Source organism: Argiope bruennichi, chromosome 1 (genome assembly GCF_947563725.1).
Source record: "Argiope bruennichi chromosome 1, qqArgBrue1.1, whole genome shotgun sequence".
Classification (NCBI taxonomy): domain Eukaryota; kingdom Metazoa; phylum Arthropoda; class Arachnida; order Araneae; family Araneidae; genus Argiope; species Argiope bruennichi.
The window spans coordinates 131823030-131837328 of NC_079151.1; the positions used below are offsets into that span (position 1 = coordinate 131823030).

The window sequence follows — 14299 nt, forward strand, 5'->3', positions numbered from 1 at the left end:
TCCGAACAAAATTCATTCAGAATTCTTTCTCCGGGAGCATTGCGAAGAATATACCGCTCTTAAGAGATCATTTTCTGCACGTGGGACAGGACATCCATCTACGCTTGCGTAATCGAAACGAATTCATCGCGAACCAATGAGCGTGAAGCGAAGTGTTCTGCTCACACCGCCCATAAACTTTTTCTCAGATACTCAAAACGGCTATTACCGTCTTGAGATGTGGATATGAAATGTACCAACACCGGGAGAAATTCAGTTTTAACGCCGAGTAATTCATCTTTACGTGACTAAAAAGTCGTCTGCTCCTTCTCCGCAGCCAGATCTAGAACCGAAAAACTTTCCTGCTGTTTGTTTACCGTGTTTTTATGCATTGATGTCGCTGAAAGTTTTCTAGCCGAAGAGGCGATGTGGGCCGATTGCGGGTTAGGCTGGGCTATGGTCATCCTTCAAGGAGTGGCGCTGTTTCATAATGGTAAGGATTGTTTTAATTTTACTTCATTGAAATTAGGAATACATTTAAAACAAATCGAATTTTTTCTTAAAGGAATTTATTTGGTTTTCGTCATTCTGAATCGTTTTTATTTTGGAATTTTAGAAACAATGAAGAACAATTTTTTTCCAAGAATTCCAAAATGTGATTTAATAAATTTGCTCTGTCAAAAATTCTGCATTGTTATTTTTTTGCTTGATTTAAATTAAAAGTAATTAAAAATTAACGAAATTAAAAAGAAAAGAAAACTTTGCTTATAAATAGTTTTGCAGCTTTTTTTCCCCCTTTTTCGTAAACCGTTTTCATTTTACAATTCTAGAAATACAAGCCCATATTATCTAATGAATTTTAGAACTACATTTAATAAATCCATGCTGTATTAAAAATCTGTATTTTGACAAATTTTCTTCAGGATAGTTGCTATGCATTGTTTCTGTAATTGCAATTTGTTAAAATATTAGCATCAAGTTCATTTTTGAGCTTAAAATATCATTTGCAATTTTGTTTTAAAAATGTCCTTAGAGATTTATTTTATTTTAGAAAACAAATCTCTAAGGATATTTTCCTTAATTCCTAAGGACAAATGTCCTTAAGTTATAAAATTATTTATGATTTAATTTTATATTTCAGGAAAATTAGTTTAACCTTTGTTAAAATTTTTTCAAACGATATTAACAGATAAACTTTACTTGCTGGATATAATTCTAAGCTTAATAAATTCTTAACTTTCAGTTTTTCAACTTAACTATCCGTTTTTATCCATTTTTATCGATTTTAAATTTAAATGATTTTGACTTCAAACTTAATGAAAAAGAATTTTTCCTTGAACATAACTAACAATGCAAAATAAATACATATTAATAGTTTTCGATAGCAACTAAAAATATAAAATATATACATGTTGATAGTTTTTGATGGAAATCAGAAGGTTAAGATTAGAAAAAAGAAGTAAATCTTTATCATTATCAGTCTTTTAGATCTCACCTGTTTCTTTGGTTAAACATTTAAAACAAGTCTTTAAAAAACAAAATTAATGAATCAAATTCATAGTTAAATTTTGTGAGCAAGATTCTGCTTAAATACTTAAATGTATATGGACTTGAATTGATTTGGCAAAAATTTTGCCTAAAAGACAGCCATATTTTTTTAACGAATTAAACTGTTTACATTTTTTTAAAGTGTTTCAAAATAAAAGTAGTTTTTAAAAATCATTCTAAAATTTTTCTTTAACCTTGACTTTTGAACGTTAATATTTAAAAAATTTTACGATCTATTGTCAGTTAGTTGTAAAGCTTCGCTATATCCAGCAATTTGATTATAATTTTATATATATTTTTCATGGATTAATACGAGTTATGCATAAATGTAGTAAAATGCAAAAAACAAACAAAAATATAAAAAGAAAGAGGAACATAATTTTTTTATGAAAGAAGGAATTCGTTTCAGCTGCCCTTTCAATCCAAACATACACGTATAAGCGAGTGACAGAAAGATTTCCCGATTTCTTTAACGCCTATATGGTTTTCGAGCTTTCGTTATTATTTGAACAAACCGGAATTGGAAAAGATTATATTATATTCAATACTTTTGAGAGTGTTTTTTTAGTTAAACACATTTGATTGCAAAATTTAATTCATAAATATGCATGCGATTTCATTATTTGAGAATGTGTGAGAATGAAATGAAAATCTAAAAATTATGAAAATTGTGAAAATCTAAGTATGAATTCCTGAATTTTCATTCTTCACAATTTTTAATTAAAAATTCAAGGTGCTGATGCATTTATTGCATTCGTATTACAAGACTTTTAACAAGCCTACAAAAGGGACAATTGATTTTAAGGTTTTATACCTTTATGGTTTAGTTCCTTTTATTTTCTCATATATAAATGATAGAAATACAAGGTACTGTAATTGTTAAACAATTCGAACTCAAGTTTTGATAAATCTTGACTCGAACTTACACTTTCACAGTTTCTTTCATGAAAATATTCGAAAAAAACATTTTTTTTTCTTCGGAATTATGCTTGAACTTGATAATTCAAAAATGCAGCGAAATAACTGAATTGGGTCAAATATGCTATCTTTATAACAAAATTATATATATATATAGTAAAGCACTGTTTTTAAGTCTTCAGAAAGCGAACAGACGTGAAAAGAAATTTGAATGCAAAGATGCATGCTCGAAATTTTAATAAAGCAACTTTTGATTGTTAAATACTAAATTCTACTAGTTAAAACTCATTTAAAGTAATAATTTTAATTTTTTAAGATTTTGGTATTATATTACCATATAGTTTTATAAAAAAAATAGTTAGAAATTTATAATAAAATAGGGAAATCCATATTTTTATTGCATATTTTGAATATTAATTAGAAATTTCTTAGATTATACCATTTATCTTCACACAGATAGGTATTTGATTAAAAAATCTTTTATCGTTACCTAACAAGCTGATTTTAAATACAGGGTGAATACGAAAGATGGACCCGATTTAAAAAAAAAACACACCTTATTTTTGAAACTACTGCAAATACTACAATAAAGAATACAGGAATTTAAAGAGAAGCATACCAATTTTTTTTCAGTTACAAATATCCGATGTGTGACTTTCTTGTTACACGGCATACGTCCAATATGTAATCCAGTTCGTTCTTAACATTTTGTAGCATCGCTCTGTCAGTGGTTCTGAATGCTGCACAAATGCGTTCTTTAAGTTCTGGCAGTGTTTTTGGAATTGGTGGGACATAAACAATGTCTTGTCTCAATGATTTCTTTTTGCGGAGTCATGTCAGAGATAACAGACAAAACAAAATGCTTCAAAATGTTTGTAACGAACTGGCTTCAGATTGGACGTATGCCGTGTAACAAGAGGGTCACACATTGGACATTTGCAACTGAAAAAAAACTGGTATATTGCTCTTTAAATTCACCTATCACTTATTGTAATATGTGCAGTAGTTTCGAAAACATTATTATTGGGGAGTTATTTTTTTACTCACCCTATACACGGTGTTATAAATCATTAATTCCACTCAATGATTTTCGATACTTTTTTGACAATTAAATTAAGTTCGAAGTTTGAAATAGAACGTAAAAAGCTTCTTCAATTGAAATTAATGGATGAAACCCTTCTTCATTTTTATAATTTGATCATTAATAATGAAACTACTTCATCATTACTTAAATTAGAATCTGACTTCCGGTGAAATAGATCAGAGCTTGGACTAGCTGTCGCTTAAATAAGCATGTATCTTCCATTTTTCTATATTAATAATTTCGGAGTAAGGATCTTTCTATCAGAATTCCGATACTTTTCTTAAGATATCTCGGAACGAATTGGACAAAAGACGCATAACCGAGTGTCCTAAGTGTTGTATAAACGAAATATTTTATTATTAAAATGATTATGAAACAATCGGGATTTTAATGCAACGACGTATAACTGAAAAACGGATAAATAGTTCTTTACTATGTATCAAATGTTGGGCGAAATTTTTCAAAGGAAATTCTATCTAAGTTTTCCGTATGCGTGTAAATATTATAAATAAAATATACAACAACTTGATAAATGAATTTCGACAAGCAGCTTTATCATTAGAAATGAAGATTTGCATCAGATTTTGAAGTAAATCTGTCATAGATTTGACAATTTGTGGAACATCTATTTTTGTTAACACTGAAGCTCGATGCATAAAATTTAGTATATCATCTTTACACTCAAACTATAAATAAGAGCCAGATTTAAGGCTACTTTGGTCTGTGAGAGAGATAATGTTCCAACTTGTATATTCGATAATCTACATTATACGGTTAAGCCAAATATAAAGAAGAGATAAGTTACCAAAATGTATACTCGATTTTCTTCATCATACGAGTAAGAAAAATACAAAAAAAAAAGATATTATTCCAAATTGCATACTCGATTTCTTCTTCATACGATTAAACCAAATACAAATAAGACATAATTCACCAAAATGTATGCTCGATATTCTTCATCATACGATTAAGACAATCCCAAGGAGAAGATAATGCTCCAAATAGCATACTTGATTTTCTACATTGCATGATTAACAAAACACAAAGAGGAGATAATTTACTAAAATGTATACTCGATATTCTTCATCATACGAATAAGATAAATACAAAAAAAGATATTATTCCAAATTGCATACTCGATTTCTTCTTCATACGATTAAACCAAATACAAATAAGACATAATTCACCAAAATGTATGCTCGATATTCTTCATCATACGATTAAGACAATCCCAAGGAGAAGATAATGCTCCAAATAGCATACTTGATTTTCTATATTGCATGATTAACAAAACACAAAGAGGAGATAATTTAATAAAATGTATACTCGATATTCTTCATCATACGAATAAGATAAATACAAAAAAAAAAGATATTATTCCAAATTGCATACTCGATATCTTCTTCATACGATTAAACCAAATGCAAATAAGACATAATTCACCAAAATGTATGCTTGATATTCTTCATCATACGATTAAGACAATCCCAAGGAGAAGATAATGCTCCAAATAGCATACTTGATTTTCTACATTGAATGATTAACAAAACACAAAGAGGAGATAATTTACTAAAATGTGTACTCGATATTCTTCATCATACGATTAAGATAAATACTAAATACAAAGAAAAATATAACGTTCCAAATTGCATACTCGTTTTCTTCATGGTACCACAAAAGATGTTCCATAAAAATGTTCTAAAATGTATACTCGATTTTCTTCATCATACGAGTAAGATAAATACAAAAAAAAAAAAGATATTATTCCAAATTGCATACTCGATTTCTTCTTCAAACGATTAAACCAAATACAAATAAGACATAATTCACCAAAATGTATGCTTGATATTCTTCATCATACGATTAAGACAATCCCAAGGAGAAGATAATGCTCCAAATAGCATACTTGATTTTCTACATTGCATGATTAACAAAACACAAAGAGGAGATAATTTACTAAAATGTGTACTCGATATTCTTCATCATACGATTAAGATAAATACTAAATACAAAGAAAAAGATAACGTTCCAAATTGCATACTCGTTTTCTTCATGGTACCACAAAAGATGTTCCATAAAAATGTTCTAAAATGTATACTCGATTTTCTTCATCATACGAGTAAGATAAATACAAAAAAAAAAGATATTATTCCAAATTGCATACTCGATTTCTTCTTCATACGATTAAACCAAATACAAATAAGACATAATTCACCAAAATGTATGCTTGATATTCTTCATCATACGATTAAGACAATCCCAAGGAGAAGATAATGCTCCAAATTGCATACTTGATTTTCTACATTGCATGATTAACAAAACACAAAGAGGAGATAATTTACTAAAATGTGTACTCGATATTCTTCATCATACGATTAAGACAATCCCAAATAGAAGATAATGCTCCAAATAGCATACTTGATTTTCTACATTGCATGATTAACAAAACACAAAGAGGAGATAATTTACTAAAATGTGTACTCGATATTCTTCATCATACGATTAAGACAATCCCAAGGAGAAGATAATGCTCCAAATTGCATACTTGATTTTCTACATTGCATGATTAGCAAAACACAAAGAGGAGATAATTTACTAAAATGTGTACTCGATATTCTTCATCATACGATTACGACAATCTCAAGGAGAAGATAATGCTCCAAATAGCATACTTGATTTTCTACATTGCATGATTAACAAAACACAAAGAGGAGATAATTTACTAAAATGTGTACTCGATATTCTTCATCATACGATTAAGACAATCCCAAATAGAAGATAATGCTCCAAATAGCATACTTGATTTTCTACATTGCATGATTAACAAAACACAAAGAGGAGATAATTTACTAAAATGTGTACTCGATATTCTTCATCATACGATTAAGACAATCCCAAATAGAAGATAATGCTCCAAATAGCATACTTGATTTTCTACATTGCATGATTAACAAAACACAAAGAGGAGATAATTTACTAAAATGTGTACTCGATATTCTTCATCATACGATTAAGATAAATACTAAATACAAAGAAAAAGATAACGTTCCAAATTGCATACTCGTTTTCTTCATGGTACCACAAAAGATGTTCCATAAAAATGTTCTAAAATGTATACTCGATTTTCTTCATTATACGATTAAACAAAATATAAAACCACGTCTTATTGTGGAGCTATCAGAAAATATCGAGCATAAGATATTCTCTTTATTTGTTTATTTTTTGGTCCGCATTAGAGCTTATTTTTTCTTAATCGTCTCATTTAGGAAATGAATAAAAATCATTCGCAAAGAGGAAACAGAAAATTAAATTTTGCAAATATTATCTTTTTTTTTTGGTATTAAAAATATGACTTCTTATTCAAGATACTTCTTATTCTTCTACTAAAACAAGAATACAACTTCTTATTTTCTTATTAAGATATATTAAATGAGAAACGCCCTAAAACGTGTGCTATTTTTAAACAGTTTTCATAAAAGAATGTTTAATATGCTTTTAAGAACATTCTCCCACTCACTTAAAATAAGGCAAGATCTTTCATTTAAATCAGACCACATTTATTTACTTGACTACTTTAATGAGATCTAATGTTTTAAAATTTCGAAGAAGATTTTAGAAAATTCTCTGCGATAATTTGTAAAAAATATCATTTTGTCTTATTTGAAAAAAAAAACTTTATTTAATTAAAAATAGTAAATTATGCTAATTTATTAAATTTAAAACATTAAAATAATCATTTCAACTAATGTTATATGATTAATTATAATCTAATGCAACATTTCAAAGCAATATATCTTGGAATAATATTTTGTAAATTATTGTTATATATTATTCAGTAGTAGTAATTATTAATTTCTGGCAGGAAGGTTAGACTATAAATAAATAATTCCAACAGAAGTAATTTCTAATAAAAAAACTAAACAAAAAAGAAAGTAAAATTTTATATTTATATTTTTTGTTTTAGCAAACGATGAACGGTGTTATTCATTAAATGGAAACTATCCGGTGAATAAACGTATATAATTTGAGAATTCTAAATTAATAATTTAAATGTTTAAAGTATTGGAAGTATATTATTTAAAAATCGAAGAAAAACAGAGAGTTGGTTTATATACTTGTGTGCGCATGCTCTGTTCTGCTGAATGAATAACACGAAAGTCGGAAAAGAGTTGAAAGAAAAGTAATATATGCATGACTTAAACAACTGTTAACTAACTTAATTCTTCCATATAAAATTACTAACTATATACTAACTTTAGTAAAGAGTTTCAACAAAAGAATTACAATTTCAATCTCGTTGCTGAATGAAGAAGGTATAAACGCGCCCATTAAAATTCTAGGAGGATTCTTTTGCTACGTTTTAAAGAATGCAATATTAAAATAAGAATAAAAAACTATATGCATATTATTTCTTTATGGAAAACTATTTAATTATTTTCGTATGAATAGAAAATTCTCAAGTTTGAACTTTAATACATTTTAATCCTCTGAGTAAAATATCATTCCAATGTTCTGCTGATTCCTTCGTTAAAGAAACAGTTAGTTGATCTCTAGATCTATCTACAATTAGTTGATCTATGATCGAAATCATTTAAATATTTCTTATTTTCTCATATATAAAAAGAAAGTTGTGTAATTAAAAAATTCCAACTCGAGATTTTGACTTTTTTGTGTTACTTCTTGGAACCCTGGTAGTTGACATAGGTACCAGAAAATGGGACAAGTATTTTTGACATCTTTTTTTAGACCGATTAAAACTAGAATTTGGCATAAAACTATGATTGTAGACGCCTGACAATATACCAAATTTTATTTATTTAAATCATATAGTTTTTGAAATATCGCGATTACATGGATGAGAAGTACAGGATGGTAATCATTCCCTTAACGGATTTGTTTCCAAATTTGTTACATATTTACTCTTTAGATGCTAAATATATTTTCTAAATGATATCAGTTTAACATTATTTGCTGTTACATGTTAATTAGATTCAGACCGTCTTATACACATGCGCTCTCACAATGAATTTCGTTCAAAATTTGACAAAAATTTTGAACGAAATGTACAAACGTAAATTCTATATGCTGAATTTCATCCGTCTATTTCAAAGCGTTTTTGAATTATCATATTCAGACAGAGAGACATAATTATCAAAATATGTTTTCGATGTCTGAAAATCTGGAACGTAAAAACTCGTCAAAATTTGAAAGTTTTAAAATAATTTTTTTGACAATTTTAATATTTTATTTACGAGAAAATAAAAAAGCAACCAAGTAGGTAGATACAATTAGATATATGATTTTGTTTATAGGGTTTTTTTATTACCTGTTTATAATCTGGTTTTTAATGACACATATAGCTTAACTCTGCATCAGCGCATCTTCTCCGTGATCTAGGCGTCCCGGGTTCGAACCCCGGTTCGGGCATGGTTGTTCTTCATCTGTGTTCTATCTGTGAGGTGCGTTAGTGTGCCCTCCTGTAAAAAGGGGTTGTGCAAGCGAATGAGTGTGTGTCATCTTCATATGAGCTAGAAGTCAGACTTCTGCCCTCGGGTGCTCAGGGGTCTTTACCCTCAGAAGCTACTGCACCCCCATTCCGTGGCAACGCGGACACGATATCATCATCATCAACTCTGCATCAAATTTTAAAGAAAATTCCTTGCTGATTAATTCTCTATTTATCTGTGTGCTTATGAACCAGTTAATTCACCAATGCTACAAATTAAACGAGTAAATTTTAAAATTGTATTTTTACACAATATAGTTTCGGACTTAATCCGTCTACATGTAGCCTGAATAGCTGAATACGATAACTCAAAGGACCAGATATACAATTTTGGAATGTTGTCTTGAAGCCAAAATTGATTACCTGTATTAAATTTTGAACTCATTTTCTCAAAAAGGAAACGTCTAAAATGCATTCGAATCTCTTCACTACACAGCAGAGCTCAACACAAAACTCAGTGTATAGTAGATTTTGAGATAAAATGGGGGGGGGGGATTATTTCCGCTAGGTTTTTTTCTATTGTTTCTCTAGAAACAAATTTGTTGTTTATACTTAAAATAGTTGTCTTTACGATCATTTGTATTTAAATAAACGTTTGGTATATATTTCCAAATAGCCTCTTAAGGAAGGTAAATTCTAAATTCAGCATTATTTTTTTACATTCTCTTATATAAAGGAAAAATGCTGTAATCGTCAAAAAATTTTAATTCGGAATTTTGATGAATATCCATGTTTTATACCCCCCTGGGTCCAAAAACAAATTCCTGGAATTATGTATGTATTTGCACGAGATAACTTCAAAACGTATTGAGCTAGAAGAACAAAATTTGATATATAGATTTAACATCACATTTGTAGATTTTTATCAAATTTTGAACGAAATCTATCCAGAGATAATCTGTCTGAATTGCTGTTCGAGTACAAATGAATCCAATAACTTTAGGACGTAAAGAGCTAAATCGATAAAATTTGGTGCACTAATTTAGCATCTAAAATGTAGATTCTTATCGAACTCAGAACCAAATCCATCAAGGGGTTGACCATTTGTCCTTCTGTATTTTCAGAAGTATGTAAATGTGATGAATAGAAAATACAATAGTTTAAATATATAGAATTTAGTGTTCTATATATTCATTCTATATATGTTCTATATTTAGTGTCCTATAGTGTCAAACTTTAGCTTCAATGAGTTGGAGAACCAGCGTTCAAAATACACATTCGGTGTTCTAATGCTTGTGTATTAACCGCATCCTAGCAATTAATCATCAAAAATCGTGCGCTGATAGTTTTTTCGTAATTATTGCACGCCAATGTCATGCGATTAATAATATACATGTGTAGTTATTAGAATGTATGCGAGAAAATTTTGAGAAGGTCACTCCTGCTAGTTGTTCGTTCCTCGCCTCACAAAGATAATTTTTTCTTTCTCTGTTGGCCGGATTCTACACGTGACGTTAAGATGTCTCCTCGTGACTCGTTTTGCGAAACATCGTTTCTTAAGGGAGTCATTTCTTAACATTTTATTTTGCTTGTTGAGTGAATCCCTTGTTATGAGAGATGAAGATTAAGCCAGGGTTGACTGTATTGTTTTTTATTTAGAAGATGGTGTATAAATAATTTTTCAGTGCTTGAAACATAGTTTATAATAAGAAATTAAGATAAAACCTTTTAAAAGTGCTTGATTTTTATTTTATTTTGAGATTTTCATATATTATAATTAAAGATATTAAGTGATACTAGTTTATTGAGCAATGTAAAGTAACTAAAATTTCCAATGAATTACCTGCAAAACATCGAATTTATTTTCTCTTTATTCTTTGCGGAAATGAGGTTAAAGAAATATCTTCAAACACATTTATAACTGTACAAAGAAAATTATTTGAAAAAATACTGTAAAAACTATTTGTATTATTTAGTTTGGATGTATCAAGCAACGAGTATTTTGGGGATAAAATACTTTCATTTCAGAAATGTTTCTTTATAAATCTCGGTAAATTTCTTAAAAGATCGAAGTAAAAAAATAAATAAATATGCTTCGTATTAATGGTATTGTTTTCTTTGCTTTATTTCGTAAATTCTGAGGGAAATGAATGAAATTATAATATGCAAATACAATGTAAAAAGAATGTGGTGACAGAAATGGAGAATATTAAAAAATAACTGTAATATGAGAAACATTTCGCCGTTAATGTAAATTTGTAGCCGAAATCTATATGAGAAAATTTATCTCTGATTATGATTTCGTATTGTTAGAAATTTTTTCTAGTTCATGTTTAGAATAATCTACTATAACTGATTCTGGTCTTCAAATGTAGATTTAAAAACATTGGTCTTAAGATTCCTTTTTGCAACTTTGTCAATAAATCCCATTTTTTAATCGAATCCTAAACACATATAAAGCAATGTTATGTTATTTAAGTCGGTTTAATTTAATAAAACATTAAGAAAAATAAGGGCTTAAAGTATCCAGCTCAGGCGTCATCCTCGTCATCTGACCACGGTTCAAAACTGCGAGGTCCGTCTCAAAATAGCCCTAGTGTTGCTTTACAACGGGTCGTTAATGTAACTAAACTAGCAGATTCATAACTAATATTCATATCTTAAAGTGTACGTAATGACCATGGAGGGCTATGAAAATGAGAAAAGCTAAATAACAAAACGAATTAGGGAATATTCCAAACCAAAGAAAAGATAAGCGATCTTTAATCCATACTCCTCTGGAATCAAATTTTACGTAATCTATAAAGTTGCATATTTATTAGCCTGTAGTTTTTACTCCTTGTCACAGTTTTAAATAGTTAAGATTGCGGTACAATACAGTCATTTTTTTTTCTTCTTTCTCAAATACGAAGTGTAGAGAAAATACTGAAATCGTCAAAATTTCGACCTCGAAATTTTTGGCGGGGTTTCTCCTTGTGTCAGATCTCTCTCTGTCCAAAAAATACATTTTTGGTATTATATCTATCTGTATGTAAACACAATAACTCATAAATGATTTGACTTGAACTATTGAAATTTGATATACGGAATTATAATCAAATTTGTAGATTTCTGTCACATCTTTAATGAAATCTATTTACTGGAAGTCTGTCTGTCTTTCTGTTCCAATACAAGTGAATTCGATAACTACAGAACGCATAAAGCTAGGCAGATGAAATTTGGCACACATGTTTAGCTTTTAAAATATGGATACTTATCGAATTTTAAACCAAATCTGTCAAACTTTTGACCGTCCATTGGTTCAGTCTGCCCTTTAGGATGCTTATAACAGCAATAAGTCATATACGGAATGACTTAAATCGATGAAATTTGGTATGGGATCTTGCGATTACAATTGCAGTTTTTTTTAAATTTGATATTAACCGATCGGCAAAAAGACTTCCAAAATATTGTGACGTAGGTATTCTAGTGTGGAACTCAATGACACCCACAAGAAGTAGAGCTAAACCAATTTATTAGCTCAACTCTGAACTCAGAGATTGACAGATCTTTATACTAGCAGGGAAAGTTCCAGAATACTTTTCTGGAGACAGTAAGAAAAGTCCAGATAAAAAAGTTATCTGGTAAACTAAAGAAAGGTCCAGAATGTTCTGGAACATGAAATAAAGGAAAACATAAAATCAAGGAATTAAATAGTTACACAGACTGTGAATCGCATTGTCTCGAGCGGGATTCGAACATACAATCTCTTGATTATGAGACCTGTGCTATGACCATTCGTCCATGGAGATTCGTCTGTTTTTTTTTCAACGCGGCAATATATATTTTCACAATAGATTTAGTAAAAATGTTAGATTTCTCGCCAAGATCTATATTTCGTAACTATTGCTTACAGGCATTTGTAACCTTATCCAAGGACCGCAATTTTATTCCGAGGAAGAGGGATAAGATTTTATTGGAGAGTATATGAGAATGTTTGGGGATTTGGGAACACTCCTACTGGTTTTCAACTGCCAACACCTAATTTCGAATTAAATATGAAGTAAGACGGTATCACTATTTAAGACGGTTTTAAACTGTTTCAATGACCATTGATAATCCGACAATCAATTCATAGCGCAGTCTTAAGACGGCCGTTGACTGGCTTAAAATAATGAAATTCAAAGCTTCATAATTCGATCACTTTTGGAAAAAGATGAGTTGAATTCTTTATTTGTTTAAGAAAGTAACATGAAGCATTATTCTTTACATTATTTAGAGAATTTTTCCAGATGAAAATATACGTCTTTTTATATATTACTAACCGCCTTTGGCGACCAGCCCGTTCACCAATCTTAATGCTCGTTAAAATTTTAATAATTAGATATTTTATGTAACTCCTATTTTAATAGCTTCTTCATCAAAATATTTTAAAGCTACAAATTTTGATAGTCATATAATTCATTCATAATATTATAAAGGCCTTCAACCATAACGTAATATGTATCTCTCTCATTTTCTTTTAGCTCCCATAGAATTTATGCTTTAAATTAAAGTGGAAATGGTGAAATTGCAATTAATATAAGGAAATTTTTTACTGAACCGAAGCATTTTTTTAAAATATGAGTACTGAAAACAGAGTCTCTGAGTATTTAAACTAACCCTTATGGGCATATTTACATAAATTAAGAAAGAATATCTTTCTTAATTTATGTAATATCTCAAGAAGTTTTCCACAAAATTTTCTCAGATGCATCATGAACAGATCAATTAATTAACAATGCTTGGTTTTAAATGCATGAAACTCTAAGAAAATAAACAGAATTGTTTAAAGTAATCGGCCGAAAAATGTTAAGCCTAGCCTTATTACTGTTGGAAAAAAAAACTGAAGCTTTACTCATTTGGCGGTGGGGAAAATGAAAAGATTTTTTGGCGGGAAAGTTAGTTTTTTATTAATAGTTAAAATTCTAATTAAAAATTCAAAAAAAGGAGCCCAGGTGCACATAGCCGACCTCCAAGGTATACATGTACCAAATTTGGTAGCTGTAGATGAAACGGTCTGGCCTGTAGAGCGCCAACACACACACACATTGAGCTTTATATAAGTATAGATGTATCAGGCATCTGGCATTAGAATTCCCAACTGCACGTTAATCCATTTTAACCAAAACTAATAGAAAAATGTAATCAATCATTCAAAGAAAATTTTAATAATGTTTAAGTGATTCTTGTGAACAAAAAGGGTAAAAAATATCCAAGAGCCTATGCATGATTTGTAATAAATTGTTGCGATAAGTAAAAAACTTTGTTTAATATTCAATGAGATGCAGAATTAAGTGTGTCCT

The 14299-nt window shown here is 29.4% G+C and overlaps 1 protein-coding gene across 1 annotated transcript in view; it reads left to right on the forward strand.

Moving 5' to 3' along the window:
* The first annotated feature begins 213 nt into the window (after window positions 1-213).
* LOC129975134 (lachesin-like) overlaps window positions 214-14299 on the forward strand; it is a 141345-nt gene continuing 127259 nt past the window's right edge. Inside the window, exon 1 of the mRNA XM_056088089.1 lies at window positions 214-472. Within this exon, the coding sequence (XP_055944064.1) occupies window positions 406-472 (67 nt within the window). The 5' untranslated portion in view covers window positions 214-405. The remainder of the gene's footprint in view (window positions 473-14299) is intronic.